Source organism: Canis lupus, chromosome X, assembly GCF_003254725.2.
Source record: "Canis lupus dingo isolate Sandy chromosome X, ASM325472v2, whole genome shotgun sequence".
In the NCBI taxonomy this organism is placed as follows: domain Eukaryota; kingdom Metazoa; phylum Chordata; class Mammalia; order Carnivora; family Canidae; genus Canis; species Canis lupus.
The window spans coordinates 19984978-20005284 of NC_064281.1; the positions used below are offsets into that span (position 1 = coordinate 19984978).

At 39.6% G+C, this 20307-nt stretch overlaps 1 protein-coding gene across 3 annotated transcripts in view; it reads left to right on the forward strand.

The window, feature by feature from the left end:
- PDK3 (pyruvate dehydrogenase kinase 3) overlaps positions 1–20307 on the forward strand; it is a 74319-nt gene that overhangs the window by 24828 nt on the left and 29184 nt on the right. For all 3 annotated transcript variants that reach the window (XM_025438855.3, XM_025438847.3, XM_025438860.3), the window contains exons 3-6: positions 819–890; positions 4449–4633; positions 6130–6219; positions 19440–19517. In XM_025438855.3, coding sequence (XP_025294640.1) covers positions 819–890; positions 4449–4633; positions 6130–6219; positions 19440–19517 — 425 coding nt within the window. The remainder of the gene's footprint in view (positions 1–818; positions 891–4448; positions 4634–6129; positions 6220–19439; positions 19518–20307) is intronic.

Below are 20307 nucleotides of genomic sequence, written 5' to 3' on the forward strand. Positions count from 1 at the left end.
ATATTTATTTTGGACACATTATTTCCCATACTGGCCCTGATTGAGATATGCAGCTATTTTTAATTCAGAAGCTGTTTCTGAGGACCTAAGAGGCATTCCTTCTCCTCATTGCAGTGATGATGGGATTAGTTTAACTCTGAGAAGGAACGTTTATTTCTAGTTTCTAAGTGCTTGGCGTGCACCTGAATATCACACATGTGTTTCTTACAATTTATATGCACTTCTTGGCTAATCAGACTGTAGATTTGGTGTATCAGTTAGAATATGTTTGTGAGTAGCAGAAAATCCAATTAAATAATAAATTGGCTCGTGTAGCCATAGGATGAGCTTTGGTGTGGGTTCAATTTAGAGATTCACGAGGTTATCATGGCCCTGTGTTCCATGGTGTCGGCTTTATTTTCAGGCTGGATTTCTTCCTGGTCACAGAATAGCTGCAACATTTCCAGGGTTCACTGTAAAAAAAAAGGGGGAGCAAGTTCATTTCTCTCCCAAAGACCCCCCCCACCAAGTCTTCTCTCTTATTTTACTGGGGCAGTGCCCCCATTGCTGAGCCAGTTCCTTTGTTCAGGGGAATGCAATGCAATGACAGGCTGAGGCCTAGACTGTTGGACTAGCTAGTAGTCGGTGACAAGAAAAATACCATTACCCAGAGAAAAATCAGGCCACCCAGGAGCTTTGCCTGGCATCAGCTTCCCCTGCAGCACTTGGGGGAGGGGATAGGGTAGATACCTGAGTGAGAATTTAGGGTACTCTTAGGAAGGGGGAAAGGAGGAATGGATGTTGGGCAGGCAATTAACACAGTAACTCATCTTTTTTAGGTATATGCAGAGCTTTCTTGAACTTCTAGAATATGAAAATAAGAGCCCTGAGGATCCACAGGTCTTGGATAAGTAAGTATGGTATCAAATTTACTTGAAAGTAAAAACATCCAGGTTAAAAAATGTTTTGGTAGATGGAACTCATGTCATTATGAACCAAGAAGTATAATTTGGATTAAAGCATTAGCTTTGTTCATGGGTAACAACTCAACATCGCATTTTTGAATAATTTGAGTTAATTTAACATACCACAGAAGGAATAATGACTCTTGAAATGACGTTTCTTGATCTAGTTCTTAATATTTTTGCTCATGGCGTACTGGGGCAGCCACTCACTATAAATATTGCAGTAAATGTTCCACCTAGTGGTAGTTTTAAGAATGCAGTGGCCTCTGTATAGACATGAATTTATCTACAGTCCTTTACCATTTTTTCAGTTAAAAAAATAATTTCAGTGCAGCCTAACAGTTGAGCTCAGAAAACCTGTAATGCTTTCATTTTGGAGTGGCATAAAAGAGTGCACTTTTAATATAATTCTCTTGCTGCTGCTATGCACAAAGACCACTAACTTCTCATGCTGATGGAAAATGTTTCTGTTTTTTTTTCATCTTCATTTAACTGGAAAACACTAACCCTAGCTCCCAGTGTGCTCTTTTACTCCCAAGAGAAATTCAGTATCCCCTTCTTATTACTTTCCCCCTGTTTCATTTACACACGAGTGAATGCACATGGCAGGTCTGCTGTGCTGTAGAATTTTTTTCTACATAGAAGCCTGGTCCACAAAGTTATGGCACCAAATCCCTTACACATAGGTGTCCCATAAAAAGAACTAAGAAACATTGTGTTATACAAGCAACCTTAGCTGGAGGCATTCAACGCAGCCCTTGTAGTTCACAGATAAGGAAACTGAGGTCAGAAAAGAGAAATGACTTGTCTAAAGTTGTGACATTTAGTTAGTAGTAGAACTGGATCTGTAAATCATTATTCCATGTCCTTAGTGCATTGTTCCTTCCAATGTACCACACTGCCAGAACTGCTGGTGTGAGCCTTGGGTAGCTAGCTCCAATTTAGTTGCAGATTAAAATATAAGGGGGAAGAATCCTGACCTGTTTTATACTTTGCTAGGTGTTTTGTTAATGGATTTGTCATTTGTGGAAGGGGGGCATCGCATTAGATCCCCAGATGCAGCGTTCTTCTTGCTATAGGCCATTGGTCTCATTTAATGTATTGAAATTAAAGGAATCGAATCCAGAAGCTTTGTTTTCTCAAATGCTGTTAGCTAGTAACAGTTTGTTTTGCTGACATCCTAAAAATTAGGACTGACTTCTCTAGTTTCAAATTTAGGGTATAGATTTGTGGAAGTAAATAATATTAAATTGCTGCCATATGTTTCCCAGAATCCTATCTCAGTTTCTGGAACAGGTTATTGGTCAGATGTAATTTATGGACATGAGCCCATTTTGGAAACTGCCAAGTACTGGATCCATTGTGTGTGAAATCATAGTGATAATCGCTTTCCCTCAGTGAGTTTTGATGACTTGCCCAGGTGTACACAGCTAGTTGGGATAGTTGGGGTTTCAGAAGCCCATTGCCCCTGGTGAAGGAAGGAAGGGAAGGTGAGCTGGTTGCTTTACTCAGAGTAGTAGGCTTTTCCAGCCCAGGAGGTGTCATGCAGGAATCCTGGGTAGGGAGATCATTTAAGTGAAGTGAAAGCAGCTTAGAGAACAGGCTTGTTTCTCATAATGATAACGTTTAGAAAACCCCAGAAGACCAGGAAAGCGTTCTGAGAATTGAGCTCTTGAGGCAAGTCTTCTCCTTTCTGATAAGTTGAGGTGCTTCTCTACTATAATGCCATCTTTCATTTTGGCGATATTGAATTTATAAATACGTTAGAAGGAACATGCTGTAGAGGACAAATTGTCCATTATCAAATTTCTTGTGAATAATTATGACCTTCCAGTTTCAGTGTTGATGGATTCATCTCTGCTGTCTTTGTGTGTGTGTATTTGTTACAGGAGTATTTCATCACTGAGAAATGTAAGACTATTTAGATAAGTGAAAAGAAAGTCACTCCAGATTTCCATTACCAGGGAACAAACACCATTAACATTTTCCTTCCATTCCATACTTTTCCCTAGGCATCCATATTTTCATATGTACACAATATGTTTTACAGAAATAATTGTGGACATTATAGATCTCTATACCATTATTAATGGTTTCAAAATGGTCCATCTACAGGTAAGTCATGTGATTTGACCTCCTGTCAGTGAGTTGTAGAATGGTTTGTATTTTTCTTGCTACTCTAAGCAGGGCTCTTAAGAACAGCTCTTAAATACAGCCTTGTCCTGTTATTTTCCTAGGATCAATTCCTGGGAGTGGAATGACTCTCTTTGGTCTTTTGATCTATGTTGCTAAATTGCCCCCGAAATGCATCAGTATGCTCCCACACTCTAGATAACACTGGTTATTCTTTGCCAGTGTGGTAAGTGGAGAATAGTACTGCATTGTTTTGCTTTTCTCTTATTATTTTGAAGGGGCAGTTATTGATACTTGCATTGCCTCTGTGGTGAGTTCCCCAATGATACCAGATCCCTTGCCTGGTTTTCTGTTTAGGTTGCTTATCTTTTCCTTTACTGAGGCTAGGAGCACCTGCAAATGTACTTTTCCCAGTTTTCACTTTATTTTTTGACTTTATAACGTATATCCCTACAGAATTGTTGAAATTCTGTATAGTCCTATTGTTTGTTCATGGTTTCTACCTGTGGTATTAAGCTTAGAACAGCCGCCTTTACCCCAAGGCATACTATATTATATACTAATTCACCTAATTTATGTTTTTCTATGATTTCATTCTTTTATGTTTAAATCTTTTAATTAAGTTTTTGGCTTAAGGCTTGAAATTGGGATGTGACTTAAATTGGTAGCCAGCTGTCCCAACTAATTTGATGGTTTCCCTACTGATTTGGAATGTCACTTTATCAATATGCTAAATTTTTATGCACACATATTTGCTTGCCCTCGGGCCTTGTTCTAAGCTTTTTATTTGGTTCCATTGACTTGTCTTTCTATTCTCAGTTACCATTCTTAGTTTATTTGCCCTCTGTATCTTTATAGTAATATACCATAATGCTTGACTGGGTTTGTCTTAATTGTCTTTGTTCCATCTACATTTCACACTATATTTTACTGCTATGAGAAATTCATTTCAAAATTTTACTCTTAAAGAGTTTCACATTATTTATTCATGGAAGCTGTTGCTTTGAGACTTTATAATAAATCCATGGAAATTTGGGAGGATTGTCCTGATGTTGTCAGAAGAAATATTAGTGTGTTCTGCAGTTACTCAGCAAACATTTCTAGAACCTGTATTATATGTGATCCCTTTTCCATACAGTTAGTGGATTCCCAAGAAGATATTTGAACATTTTTCTCTTTACTTGAACCTTTTACTTTTTGTGTCTGTGAAAGAAGAATTTTGGTAGAAAGTTTCAAGCAAAAGCCCGTAATGATAATATCTCTACTTATAAAAATACCAGCACATAAATAGTGTGGAGACAGAGCTGGGAAATTTATGCATCAGCACATGAGATATAAAGACTGACCGCTTTTTGTTTCCCTCCCACACAGCTTTCTCCAAGTTCTGATTAAAGTCAGAAATAGACACAATGATGTGGTTCCTACAATGGCACAAGGAGTGATTGAATACAAGGAGAAATTTGGGTTTGATCCGTTCATTAGCAGTAACATCCAGTATTTTCTGGATCGGTTCTATACCAACCGCATCTCTTTCCGCATGCTTATTAACCAGCACAGTAAGTTGGGTTTTTGGTCCACTTTCGAAAGAGCGGCCAAAGTGATTTCTCCCAAACGTTTTCCTGTTGCTTCACTTAGAATTTACTGATCTGAAGCTTGGCCTGTAGAAATTTTGTTTCTAGTTTAGTTTTTCCTAAGTAAATCCTATCTATGAAAAAGCTATTTGTTAGTATTCTTTGTCAATGGAAATCCTTGGAACTTTGATGCTCTTATTAGAGGCAGGGGCTCTGCTTGCCTTTTAAGTCTCTGCCGTTATGTTCCTGGTGACAGTGTGTTTTACTCTTTATCCAGGATTTTACATGTTTTCCTTTTTGGTTTTAAAAACATCAATACAGGGAATATTGAACTGGCATTTTGACAATCTGAACAATTGGTCTTTAATTTCACAGTGATCACTGAAATCAAATTAAGCAAATTGACAAACCATAATCTCATATGGAGAGTTTTAGTCCACTCACCAGGATGATAACCAGAGCATCTCTACTAATTTGATTCATTTGGATTAGTGAATATTACACAATTATTACATGTGGATTGGTTCCAAATGTGTAACTTTTAAAAATAGAAGTGTACAACAGTTTATAGGAAATTTAAATGAAAAAAGAACCTAATTACTATTAAGTTGAGCTACTTACATAACTACAATTTCTTTTTGACCTAAATGTGTCTGTTTTCATATATATGTACATGTTTTTAGATGATTGAGCTGGTACGTGTCTGTTTTTCTTCCAGTCAGTCATTTGGAACTTTATGTATTGGCCTAAGGCCCTTATTTGTCATTTTTTATAATTTAAAACCTCCCCTATTTTATTTAAGCATTCTCCTTTTGTGGAATCTAAGCTATCCCCAATTTTTGTTTGATTTGGAAATAAGTATACCTATTAACATTTGGATTCAGATTACTTTTTTCTTTGGGGATCCTTTTGGCTTTTATTCGGAAATAATATTTTGTAAATCTTGTGCACTGTGGAAGTATTTGAATGTACTTTTAAAGATACTTGAACAGAAAAAGTACTTGAACAAATATTATTTGTGTATACTACATTGAAAAATACTCCCCGTGATGGAGGCATTTGAAATGTTCACAGTGAAGACACTTCGCAAGCCTGCACTAACAGTACAGACTGCATTTTCTAAATAAGTAGTGAATGTTGGATTCAGTGTCTGGAGTAGTACCGAAAAGGTGAGTAAACTTGGCGAAGGATGAAAATAACTTTTTCATCCAAGTCACACTGGGTCAGGGAGAAAAGGGTTGGACACCCGGCACGTGTCACTGCTTTCAGACCTGCTCACTGCAACCAGCAGATCTTAGAATGTGTCCTTCCTCCCCTGCTGTCCAGTAGAGCTGATCACCCATCATTGTATGTGTTCTATAGCTTTAAGTCACTGTGGATGCTACAATGAGTCTTATAAATAAGACAATCCTTTGAGAAGTTGTAAGGCTACATTGCCTGCTTTGTTTGTAATCTCTCCCTTCCCTTTTGTGTTTGTTTAGCACTTCTGTTTGGTGGTGACACTAACCCTGCTCATCCTAAACACATAGGAAGTATTGATCCTACCTGCAATGTGGCTGATGTAGTGAAAGGTAAGGAGACCATTATGATGTCAGTGATCGTAGTTTGAATAGAACTGTGGTTTAATTGAGGCACCTTGGCCATAGGGTTATGGTGCTAAGTTGTTTGCTGATTCATCAGGCCACTCTGAGCCCAAGCTACCTGTGCCAAATATGAGATGTTCTTTCTGGGCAGTTCAGGAAAAGATGCATAACGAGCAGTGTTTGAAGTGGGAGTTTCTACCTCATCGACTAGTTTTGTCTTAAACACTGAATGGTTGTTAGCTTAAAGAAGATTCTAAGTTTTGATTGCTACTGTTATTTGAAACTTCCAGAAAATGTAAATCTGTGTTATAAAGTTTGACCAAATTCACATGTCTATAAAATTCCAGCATCTCTCTGATGTGCACCCCGGGTTTGGGAGTCTGGGTGGCCTGTGAGCTTCACAGATTCACAGACCATTGGGCTGGATAGACACTGTTCTAGTAGCCTTAGGGTAGAACAGAGCCCCATAGCTGTAAGTCCCTAGTACCCAGGCACATGGAATTTGAACAGCAGTTTCCTCATTGTTCATTTCAGGTAAGTGTCACCTCCAGAAAGCCTTCCTGGTTGGAAGTGATCCACCAGGTGCCTGACCTTTTCAGTTTTGTTTTTTTTTTCAGTGACACGGTTACTCTGTGCAACTTCAGATCCCCAAACTACCCCTTCCCAAGATTGGATCTCTTGCTGTGGCCCTCCTCTCTCTCCTCTAAACACATCGCAAAGTTTTCATGATTGCAACTCTCCTGGTTTTCATCAAAGACCTTAGTTCCTTTTCTGAACCATGTAGCTCAGTAGGAAGCAGACGAGGGCGTTGTCTTTTTGGTAAAGCTCTCAAGCCCACCTCAAGCAGAGTGACCTTTGCTATTTGAGCTTAGAGGGCCAAGGAGTGTGGCCCAGTAGGTGTAGCCTCCCCAGTGGGAGACCAGACCTATAGCAGCCATAGGTAAGGAAAACCTGTGCTGTTTGTTTACTCTGGGCATCGCTAAACTAAGGGAAGAGGACTCAGGCATGGTGGCCTTAGCTCACCCAACGATCATTGAGCTGTTATAGCCTCAGTTTAGTTAGGATACATTTACTCATATTATTTCAATTATAAGGTTAATAGGCCCAGCCTCAGCTCCCTAAGAATCCTGTAGGTTGCTGGCTTACAAGGTAACCTTGTGGTTGATCATGACCTCAGCAGGCCCCAGATTGGAAGGGGAGCAGAATCAGTCTTGTCCTAGCACTTGTTCACCAGACCCTGGCCCAATATCTCTTATGAATCAGAAAGCCCAGTTCAGGTAGTTAACTGAATTTAGGGGAAAAGGCACAAATTCAGAAAGCAAAAGGGCATTATTATATACTGTATATGCACTTTTCTTCTGAACTGTAAGCAATTTGAGGTCAGCTTTTGTGTTTTACATTTGTTTTATAAGTTGTACAGAATGTAGTATATACCTTTAAGATGGTCAATAAATGTTCCTTAATTTGATACATGTTAAACCTTTTTTGATAATTTACTTTTTTAAAAACTGCTTTAGGGGATCCCTGGGTGGTGCAGCGGTTTAGCGCCTGCCTTTGGCCCAGGGCGCGATCCTGGAGACCCGGGATCGAATCTCACGTCGGGCTCCCAGTGCATGGAGCCTGCTTCTCCCTCTGCCTGTGTCTCTGCCTCTCTCTCTCTCTCTCTCTCTCTCTCTCTCTGTGACTATCATAAATAAATAAAAAAATTTAAAAAACCTGCTTTATCGAGATCTAATTCTCATACCCTACATTTCACCCATTTCAAGTGTACACATGATTCAGTGTTTTTTTTTTTTTTAGCACAGTTGTGCATCCATCATCACCATCAACTTCACATCATCATTACCAGGGAAAGAAACTCTGTGACCACTGGCAATTGGCCCCCTGCCCCAGCCCTAGGCAACCATGGGTCTGCTTTCTCTCTATAGATTTGCTATTCTGGACACTTTACATAAGTGGAATCACATAAAATGTGGCTTTTTGTATCTGAGTTCTTTCACTTAGCAGAATGTCTTCAGGGGTCATCTGTGTGGCAATCTGTGTCAGTACTTCATTCCTCCTTACAGCTGAGTAACATTCTTTTGTATGGATATACTGCATTTTGATTATTCATCAGCTGATGGACACTTGGGTTAGCTGGGCAACCTTGAACATGTTACGTTAACTTCTTTGGGCCTCAGTTTCTTCATCTATAAAATGGTGCTTTTGCTAAGTCATCTTTATTGTAGGGTTAAATGAGTTAATATAGAGAGAGTTCCTAAAGCAGGGCTCGTACCCAGTTAGGACTGCAGGAAAGGTTATTAGCAGTAGTCCTTGGGCATCATATAAGTGCCCAAGGATTCTCATTTATGCCACTGATTATTTATAATAGATTGGTGCCTTTACTTTTATTTCTGGTATAAACTATGAAATCTTTTAAAAAGTCACTTAGGACATTTATAAGACAATTGGATATTTGACATTCAAGAAATATTGTTAATTTTTTAGGTGTGATACTGGTATTATGATCATGTTTTTCAAAGGAATCCTAGCTTCTAGGAAGGCTATTTTTGAAATATTACGCATAGTATAGAATGATATGTGGGCTTTGCTTCAAAATTACATACAACAGAAAAGACTGGGCACGTGTTGAAAACTGTCGAGGCTGGTAACGGGTATGTGAGGAGTTATACTGTGCTCTATGCCTTTGCCTATGCTTGCAGTTACTCATAACCACGTTGTAAAAACAGACTCATGTTTCTCATCTCATTGTTTCATCACATACGGTCTTTCATTCATTTTCAGAGAGATTTAAACCATGGATCAGTACAGTTAGATAAGTAACAGAGTTCTAGGCAACCGGTGGCACTCCTGTTGGGCCGAGAGATGAAGTGGACGCCAAGGTGAGTCAGGAAGTCGGGTCAGAGGAGAGGATGAAGAGGAGCCTGCTGCGCTTGACTCTTTAGGTGCAATCTTGCTGTCTGCACTGCTCTACTGGCCCTATTCTCTCCTCCCTGGTCCTGGCATGACTTGTACTTCCTTTGGGCTCTCTGACTGTCATCAATTTCTCGAGGGCCAGAATTGCCCTCACCACTTGTGCTTCGCTCTTAGGAATGGAAGTTTTGTACTGAAAACTAGCTGAAGATGATGTGCAAAGCAGTTCCATTGATCTGTGAAAGACAGAAAGTGAAAATTTATGCCTCCCGCCTACCTCACAGCCTCCTGATTTCCTGGTCCTTCGGAGTCTCAGTCTGACCACTGACCGGATCATGTGCCCCCGCCCCGGGCCTACTCACAGCTCTGACTGCTCTTTCTCTGGCCGGTTTCCACTTTACCCAGGGGCAGCACTACTGTACTGTAAATAAAGCTAAAACAATGTCCTCATGCAATCATTCCTGCCACTGTTGGCATAAGTTAGAGCCTGGATTCCTGGTGATGCTAGGTCCTATGAAAACCACCCCCTATGCTCTTCTGCTGCTCAGATTGCACTTACCCTAATACGCATGCTTGTATACACACTCCTACCCCACGCTCATGTGCAAAAGAGGAAGGGCTCATGTGCTCCGTGCTCCCCAACTGTATCTTTCAGAACAGGTTGTTCATTTTTTGACAGCCTCTTCCCTTAAGGAAATCAGCAGAAGGTTTCAGTTTCTGAAAGTGCATAAACACATCAGGCTACATTCACACAATCGACTTTTCTGCCATCCTTCATTCCCTTCACAGATCGTGCCTCCTGATACCCACAGCATGCTCAGTATGCTTGTGCACACTTTCTAGAATGTTCTTGTGCTGCTTTTACCTAGTGATGCTTACTAAGGGCCACTTACTTATCCTCAAACCATTGGTATAAGTTTTCCACCTGCTGTGACTACATAATCTGTTTAAATATTATGTAAAGTGAAGAAAGTTGAGTACAAAAAAGAGACTTAACATCCATTAAAATCCAGTGGAATACTTTGGAAAGACTTGATAAAGAAGAGTCTCTCAAAAGTGTAAGGAAGTGAAAGTAAACAGATAACTCTTAGGTTCCGGGGCAGCCCTGAGTAAAAAATCTCAGAAGGAATGTGAGCTCACAGTGTTTCACAAGTATTTTTTTTTTAGATTTTTTTAAAGATTTTATTTATTTATTTATTCATGAGAGACATACAGAGAGAGAGAGGCAGAGACAGAGGCAGAGGGAAAAGGAGGCTCCATGCAGGGAACTTGACGCAGGACTCAATCCTGGGTCTCCAGGATCAGGCCCTGGGCTGAAGGCAGCGCTAAACCACCGAGCCACTGGGGCTGCCCAAGTATTTTTAAGTTTATTACTCTTTAAAGGAATAGGGATTGGAATTCACAGATATATGTGGCATTGTTTATCTAGGAAAGATGACCTACAACCCTAAACCGATCCATAGTGAAGGAAGAGGCTATGGCCTTGTCTGAAAATGTTGGCAGAGGCGTCATTGTAGATTCAAGCGTGCATTTAAAGTTAGCATTTACAAAAAAAAAAAAAGTTAGCATTTACAGTAATAGTCATACTTCGGGGCTGCCTACTTTATTCAGCATTTTTTAAAATAAAGATTTTTAATTTATTCATGAAATAGAGAGAGGCAGAGGGAGAAGCAGGCTCCATGCAGGGAGCCTGACCTGGGACTTGATCCCGGGTCTCCAGGATCAGGCCCTGGACTGAAGGTGGCGCTAAACCACTGAGCCACCCAGGCTGCCCTTTATCCAGCATTTTTGTCAGTCATCCAACTCCTGCTCCCCATTGGATCAGTTGAGAGGACTAATGCCATGTTATCAAAGTACTCAAAAGTGCTCATTGAAGAAAGTTTAGAAAAGGTGCAGGAAAAGAAAAGAATAAAAACACCTGTTTTCCTGGCTTAGCTGAGAATGTTGTTTTATATATTTGAGTTCCTACCACATTTACAGATGAGTACGCAACAGCAAATAGTCTGAGTACTCTTTGTGTCTACGGAATCCATAGCCTTTGTCTGTTTAACCTCCTCCAGCACTAAGGCCCATCACACTACTCGAATGGGTTTTCCAGCCAGGTGTGGACAGTCTTTATCCCTCAGTGTGGTATTGGCCTTAAATCAGGTCCCTTTCATACCATGGCAGATGGGCTGGGCACCCTCACAGGAAGCCAGGAGGTCTCTTCTCCCTGTAAACCAAAGCGCATTTCAACAGCTCTCGGTTTCACTCCCTCTGGGCAATTCCCTGAGTGTCAGAACACCCAACAGAGGCTCTTTCTGGCTCAAGGTAAGACTGAGAGAATGAACAAGGCAGAGAGCACTAGTGGTCAAAAGGCCTGCAGGTTCTTCTGTGCCTTCTGGCCAAAAGGCACCAGAGTCTCTACCCCCAGATGCCCCAGGAGCAATGATCAGAAGGTCTCAGGGGCTCACACCATATAGTTACCCCCATACTCCCACGTGCTGTCACAGAGAGGAAGGAATGCGTGTCAGGATCTTTGGACTCAGTGAAGTCTTACTGCTCCCTTCCTCTTTGTTGAGTAGTTGGTACGTTTTCATGGGCTTTTTATCTTCCTCAAGTCCTACTAGATTTCTCAGTTACTTTACTTGGTGTATCTCTATCTCAGATATTTTTTTCCTTTCATTTTGGTTTTGGAAGCTTGATGTGGAAGGAGTAGGGGTTCCGGGTTTCAGTGACAGCTCTCCTGTTGATTTTCTTGGCTGCGAAGGTCCTGCACGAGTTAAGCACAGTCACACATCCAGCCCACATGCCCTGTGTGTACGCACGTGTGTCTACGTACACACACGTGTGTTTCACAGCCTTACGGAGCCTTAATGAACCAGCGATGATGCCATACTTAGATCTCTTCAGACTACAGAACACTTTGACATAGAAGGGTAGGGACAGTGTTTTTATTTTTGACCAGACAGTTGTATAAATGTGTAAAAGTGGGGTGCATCTTGTATAACACTAATTAAATGCGCAGAACACTGAAGCTTGCCTCCTCACTGCTTACTTAGCACATTAATATCTACCTTTACACATCTGCAAATTATAGACTCATAGTAGTGAATGCTAGAATTAGTGTTGTAAAGCTGTTCCTATTATCCTCTGGGAGGTACCTTCCATTGTGACCCTTTTCTCTCCTTTCTTTGTGAGAAACCGGGAAATAAAATGGAAAATCCCGTGGTAAGATCATTTTAAAGGTACAAACTTAAATACTTGGTACAGAAGTCAGTTCTCACAGTGATGTTAGCTTGCCTATGTTGTTCCTACATGCTGTTATTGCTTAGCATAATAGCATACAAATGGTATCCTGAGAGCATGTCATTATGCTGGTTCAGAAATAATGTCTTGTATTCTCATTTAGGGCTCTTCAGGTTGCAAGGTACAGAGGTCCACTCATGTTAGCACAAGAAACAGATGTATTAAAAGAATCTAGTAGGTCCCATGGTAATCCAAGGACAGCAATCACATCACAGTTGGAGCTATAGACATTGGAGCTGGGATACAGAAAACAAGGTTGTTTTCTATGTATCTTTACAACTGGGGTTGCCAAGTCATGGCCACTCCATCTTTCTCTTGTCTGTAGGCTGCCCGACTTTAGGGCAGCTCGTTCAGGGCAATGGTGGGCACTCCAGGCCCTCTAGATCATGATAACTCTGTATCCTTTTTGTCTTCTGCCCTGAGTGTCTCGATCCTAAATTCTCAAAAAATGAATTTAGTTGGCTCAGCCCATCTTTTTTTCCCATGACCACAGGTTTCAGGATTCTGATCAACCTAAAGATTGGTTGTACTATATTAGATGTTCTGCCCCCACTTGTCTAGTTGGCTCTGGTTTGGAGAGTAGGAGAAGATCTAGTGCTAAAACAAAACTCTGGTTCCCCCTTGATGGGTTCTGGGTAGAAGGATGATAAACATACCTTACTAGAATTGCTTTGTACCTTAAAAGGATTTCTAAAGCTGCATATCTGTGATGACTTGGTAATGCCTTGTGGTCATCTGTTACCTTTTCTGGCAGTGGCTTTTTAAACTTGAGCTTGACAGTTTTTTTATATCCTGTTAGACCCAAGTTAGGGACCTTGGCACCTTCATGTTTGTTTTTTTAGCACTCACTCAAATTTATCCTTGTCTAGCCCCTTATAAGATATTTGTAAACAAATGATTGTGTGTATTCACTATAGAGGCTAATATTTGATAACAGAATTTCCTGGTGAATTTTGAATAGGAAAATCTTGTAGTAAAAAAGTCTGATAAAATAACTTCCATAATCTATTAAACATTCATGTGTGCTTTTTAAAGAAAAAAAAACCAACAACTAATTCCTGGGGAGTGCCTGGGTGGCTCAGTTTTTTTTTTGGCTCAGTTGATTGAGCATCTGACTCTTGATTTCAGCTCAGGTTGTAATTTCAGGGTCCTAGAACCAAGCCCTGCATTGGGCTCCACGCTTAGCAGGGAATCTGCTTGTGGTTCTTTTCCTCTTCCTCTGCCTCCCCTCCTACCCCTCAGTGTCTCTCTTTCTCTCTCAGATAAAGAAATAATAAATAATCTTTTAAAAAAAACCTAATTCCTGGCTAAGTTGAATCTGTTGAGCTACTTGCTGTGTGAACCTTCACCCTGCCCTTTTAAATAAAATATATTCAGGCTTATGTGTTTACAGTTTGAGTAGCCTGGGGAAGTATATATGTGCCACACCCACAGTTTTACTTTATGATCATTATTTTCCTTGAAAACAGATTTTGAAAATAACAAATAACACTATGTTCAGCGACAATTATAGTCCTTTCCTGATCCTTGCTTTTAAAGATTGGTGGTAAATACTGGCCCAAATATATTGCAGATAAAAATGATTTGATAAATTATCATATTTCAAAATTTTGGTTTCTAATTTAGAAAAGGAAGTGTTATCTGAAATCTTACTATAAGTGGAACTTGTATTTTACTCTAGAATAAAGGAAATGAATAAATAAGCCAATAGTTGAATTTTGGTTATGTTGTTTTAAAGCTTTGTCATTTTTATGTTAACTTAAACAGAAATTATTTGGAGAGTAGGAGAAGATCTAGTGCTAAAACAAAACTTGAGTGTACGTGTGCTGTCATCTACCCCAAAACCCCATGATCACTCATGTCCTGGGAGAGACAGTGACAGACCTATCCTTGGCTTTCCAGCAAGTGGGCTCCAAATCTAGCTTCTCTTCAGAATTACTTGCTAAGTTTTTTTTAAAAGATTTATTTATTCATTTTAGAGAGTGTGTGCAGGGAAAGGGAGAGAATGAATCCTTTTTTTAAAAAAAAGATTTTATTTATTTATTTCTTTATTTGAGAGAGAGAAAGCACAGAAGAAGAGGGAGAAGCAGGCTCCCCACTGAGCAGGGAGCCCTATTTGAGGCTCCATCCCAGGACCCTAGGATCATGACCTGAGGCAAAGGCAGATGCTGAACCGACTGAGCCACCCAGGCACCCGAGAGAGAGAATCTTAGCAGACTCTGCACTGAGGACAGAACCCAGGGCTCAATCTCACGACCCTGAGATCACAACTGAACGGAAACCAAGAGTCAGATGCTTAACCAACTTAACCACCCAGGTGCCCCTAAGGTCTTTAAAATATGGATTCCCAGGCCCCAGTACAGATCTACCGCATCATAATCTCCAGGGGCTCATTTTATAATCTATCCACTTTTTTAAAACTTGGTGATGAATTCTACATCCTGCCAGGTTTGGAAAACACTCTAGGCCTCAGTTCCCAGTCTGACGAAAAAGATCTGTCATCAGTATAACTGACTACATCTTGAGAACCTTCTCGGGGGCAGAAGGATTATTGCATTTAACAGTGCTCCAATGTTGGCTCTAGCCAGCCAGTGCTCTACTGACTGAGCCAGCTGAGCGCCCCCATAATGCAGTTCTTAATTACAGCATCTATATGCTATAATTAGTAGTATGGTGTAAAAATTCTTATTCACATGTGATTTTAGGTCTTTGTGTTTTAGGTTGGCTGCTGCTTTCTGGACTCTCATCTTGCATATGTTATATTTATGTAATACCTTCACTGTATAATGGTCTTATAATCCCATGCTCCTGGCCAAGCTAATGCCATGAGGAACTCGCCCATTTAGCGGAACTGGGTTCTTTTCCTTTTATAGTGAATGGAAGAATGATGTTTAAACGTCTTTAAAGATGTTATATACTCGGGGGAGTTGTTTTGTGGGGGCATGTCGGCTTTGTGTGTGATTAACAAAGCACCATTTTTAGATTTCATTATTTGTTGGCTGAAGGAAAGTGGCCTTGGAGGTTCTCGTCGGCTTTGTGCTATCGTGTCACTAGGTGGAGATGTAGCATTGTTTAGTGGTGTAGCCAAGGCAAAGAGTGGGTCCTGATTTCCTGTCTTTTTATAAAACTATTTTGCAGCTATTTGATGAGGTTTCTTCTACTTTAGGAAAAGCCTTGTAAATTTAGTATAATTCTAAATGTTCATTTTCTTTTATTAGAGTTTAAAAATCAATCCTACTTAAATGTCTGTTTTCACACTGATCAACTCTGTTTTGAAAAATATTTTTCCCCTCTTAATAACATTTCCCTTGTGCATCCCTTGTTACTTCATCTTGTCATAGTTCTTCTAATGTCTCTGTGATTCTTTGTATTGGTTTAATTCTAAAAGTCTAATAAAATAATCAGAACTTTTACTCTGGGGTCAAATATTATGTAAAATTTAAATTAGGTAACAGTATGAGGTAAATGAACCAAAATTTATAGTCTGAACATACCTGAATCTTTTATTTTAGGTTGACAGTGTCACATTTTAGTGTATTTAAATTCTATAGGGGTTACTTTCCCCCCTCTTTCTTCTGTCCTCTTGAATCTTAAACCAGTATCTGCTCTACGTACAATATTGATGGGGGGGGGGATATTAAAAAAAGTACAACCCTGTCTCCAAAGAGCTGGTGTCCAGTTGAAAACATTGCAAATGCACCTGTGAAGCATTTTAATTTTTTTTAAGGTATTTATTTATTTATTTATGATAGTCACAGAGAGAGAGAGAGGCAGAGACACAGGCAGAGGGAGAAGCAGGCTCCATGCACCGGGAGCCCGATGTGGGATTCGATCCCGGGTCTCCAGGATCGCGCCCTGGGCCAAAGGCAGGCGCCAAACTGCTGCGCCATCCAGGGATCCCCTGTGAAGCATTTTAAAGTAATCTGAATATCTGATCTTTAGAAACTGTGAAGATGGAACTTAAAAAAAAAAAAAACCACCTCGCTTTGGAAAAGATTCGGCTATTCCTCAAATGTTGAGACATTGTGATACCTTACGATCAAGCAATTTTCCTCTCCTAGGTATATATCCAAGGGAAATGAAAACATGTTCACCAATAAAACTTAGACATCAGTGTTCATAGCAGCATTATTCGTAATAGCCATAAAGTGGGAACAATCCAAATGTCCCTCAACAGATGAATGGATAAACAAAATGTGTATGTGTGCAGTGTAATACTATTCAGCTGTAAGGAGGAATGAAGTACTGACATATGTTGCCATGCGGATGACCCTTGACGACATTCTGCTAAGTCAAAGAAGCCAGACCCAGAAGGCCACGTTTTGTGTGATCCACTTATATAAAGTGTCCAGAATAGCAAATCTAGAGAGAGAAAGCAGAGCCATGGTTGCCTAGGGCTGGGGCGGGTGCAGGGAACAATTACCAGTGGTCACAGAGTTTCTTTCCCTGGTAATGATGATGTGAAGTTTTTTTTTGTTTTGTTTTGTTTTTTTTTTTTTTTTTTTATGTGAAGTTGATAGTGGTGATGGATGCACACTGTGCATCTGTGCTAAAAACCACTGAATTGTGTGCACACTTGAAATGGGTGACTTGTATGGATACAAGAATTATGTCTCAGGCTGTTTTAAAAATAAGTTATCAAAAAGTTTAACATTTATCCAAGGAAGGAATATGTATTGACCATCTAATAGGTATATACTAGGTTCTATACAAGTTACAAACCCAGTGTAAGACACAAACCCTGATCGCAGATTGCTTACAGTTCAATAGAAAAGGCACCCATGCAGTCGGTAATAATGCACTTGCTTTCTGAATGTTCCGTGTCTTTTGGAATGGAACTGCCTGATTTCTCTTCCAGCTATTTCTTTAATAGCCCTGATCTTCTTACCCTATGTCTTCTTTTCCTTGTAAAAGCAAACTGTTGCTCCTCAGACTTGGATAAATATCAGCCCCAACCTATTACCTTCAACTAACTTAAAGGATATTTTTAAGCTATGGTAGTGTCCATGAGTGTGTGGCTCATGGAAACCAGTTCATTCAGCAAATACTTACTGCTATTTCATTACAAATAATTGGCAAATCTTAAGATATTGAGCATTATTATTTTAAAAAATATATTCAAAAATTCTTTTTATTTCAGTTGAAGAACCGACATTGATATATTACTATTTTTAAAGATTTATTTATTTATTTTAGAGATGGAGCAGGAATGGGAGGGGCAGAGGGAGAGGGAGAGAGAATCTCACGCTGACTCCCAGCTGAGTGGAGCCTGATGCGAGACTTGATTTCATGACCTTGAGATCATGACCCAAGCCAAAACCAAGAGTTTGCCACTTAACCAACTGCGCCACCCAGGCACCCCAACATTGATATACTATTATTAACTAAAGTCTCTAGATTACATTAAGGCTCGCTCTTTGTGTTGTACAGTTCTCCTGGCTTTAACAAGTACATAATGACATGTATCCACCATTGCAGTATCCTATAGAGTAGTTTCACTGCCCTAAAAATGCCCCATGCTCTATCTATTCATCCCTGTCACTCTTATCTCCCCCTGAAACCCTGGAAACCACTTATCTCTCTTTTTTTAAAAAGGTTTTATTTACTTATTCATGAGAGACACAGAGAGAGAGGGGCACAGACATAGGCAGAGGGAGAAGCGGGCTTCATGCAGGGAGCCCGATGTGGGATTCGATCCCGGGTCTGCAGGATCACACCCCGGGCTGCAGGCGGCGCTAAACCGCTGCGCCACCGGGGCTGCCCACCACTGATCTCTTTACTGCCGCTACGGTTTTGCCTTTTCTAGAATGTCATAAGTTTTTAATGAAATATTTTTTTAATATTGAAGTATAGTTGATGTACAATGTTACTTTTTTGGCATTACAACATAGTAATTCAACATAGTAATTCTATACATTACTCAGTATTCACCATAATAAATGTAGTCACCATCTGTCACCATGCAAATCATACCCACAAAGAAATATCACCTCACACCAGTCAGAATCACTAGTATCAAAATGACAAGAAATAACAAGTGTTGGTGCAGATGTGGAGAAAAGGGAACCCTTATGCACTCTTTAGGGGAGTGTATTTGGTCCAGCCACTTGGAAAACAGTATAGAAGGTCCTCAAAAAACTAAAAATAGGAGTACCATATGATCCAGTAATTCTACCTCTGGGTATTTACCCAAAGGAATCAGGAGAACAAAGACAATGATTGGAAGATACATGCACCCCTACATTTATTGCAGCATCATTTACAATGGCCATGATATGGAAGCAACCCAAGTGTCCATTGATAGATGAATGGGTAAAGAAGGAATGGTATGTATATATATTATGGATATTACTCAGCCTTAAAAAAGAACGAAGTCTTGCCATTCAAAGCAACATGGATGGTCCTAGGGGGTATTATGCTAAGTGAAATAAGTCAAACAGAGAAATACAAATAACATCTGATTTCACTTAAATAGGAAATCTTAAACAGACTCTTAAATACAGGAACAAACTGGTGGTTGTCAGAGGGGCAGGTAGAGGAGGGACGAAGTTGGTGGAGATCAAGAGATACAACCTCCCAATTATAAAATAATTAAGTCACAGAGATAAATACTACAGCATAGGGAATATAGTCAATAATATTGTTAGCTACAAATATCTTTTAGCTGCAATTTAGCCAGATTGCATTGTGTTCGAAAGTACGGTCTTGGGTTTATAGATTTTCATGGAAAATGCCTTTTAGGAATATTTAAAAGCTAAACAAATGTATGCTTAGTATAGAACTGGCCATAGTGTCATTAGTGTGGTATTTTGATATTGTAGTGGTCATTAAAACTTTAAAGGTGGAGAGATTTTGGTTTAGTCATAATGATTTTATTATAGCCAAAAAAGACTATTTTTAAAAAAGCAATAGTTAATTCTAAGTCCATCAGCTTAGTAACTGTCCTGGTTTTATTTATTTTATCTGTCTGCTTATGTCTAAAGCTAAACTTTTTTCTTTCTTTGCAGATGCCTATGAAACTGCCAAGATGCTGTGTGAGCAGTATTACCTGGTTGCTCCAGAGCTGGAAGTTGAAGAATTCAATGGTAAAAGAAAAATACTTTTGATCTTAAATACAAGGAATTTGACTAAAAATCTGATGATACCTGAACTATATTTCAGTGAGATCTTCAAATTATGCTGCTTTTTTTTACCCTTTCATATCTTTTTAAAGACTTTCTATCTCTCTAGTCACTTAGGTATATTTTTGTAAGGAGTTTTTGTACAGGAGTATGTAATCTATTTCAAAAAAATTTCAAAAATCTAGTGCAAACTCAGAATTCTTGGAACAGAAGTCATCAGAGTAGAAAGTGCACAAACAGTTCTCAAAATAACAAATGGCAAGTAGTCAATAAACATACAGAAATGTGTTTAATCAGAGAAGTACAAACAAAAGTAAAGAAATACCATTTTTGTCTTTCAAAATGACAGTGCTCTAATGTTGTAATGCTTTGAATTGGTGCCCAGAAAAATACTCTTTCAAGAACATTTACACATTTCTCATATAAATTTAAATTAGTACAGCCTTTCAAAAAATGCTAGTGATGTCCTTTCTCTTGGCCCAGTAAATTAAATGCAGTAATGGTCATATTCTTTGATCCAGTAAATTAAACCTCAGAACATTTATTACAAGAAAATAAAGATGGGGCACCTGGGTGGCCCAGTGGTTGAGCATCTGCCTGTGGCTCCGGGTGTGATGTTGGGGTCCTGGGATTGAGTCCCACATTGGGCTCCCCAGAGGGAGCCTACTTTTCCCTCTGCCTGTGTCTCTGCCTCTCTCTGTGTGTCTCTCATGAATAAATAAAAAAAGGTGTACACAGATGTATGTACAAGAAT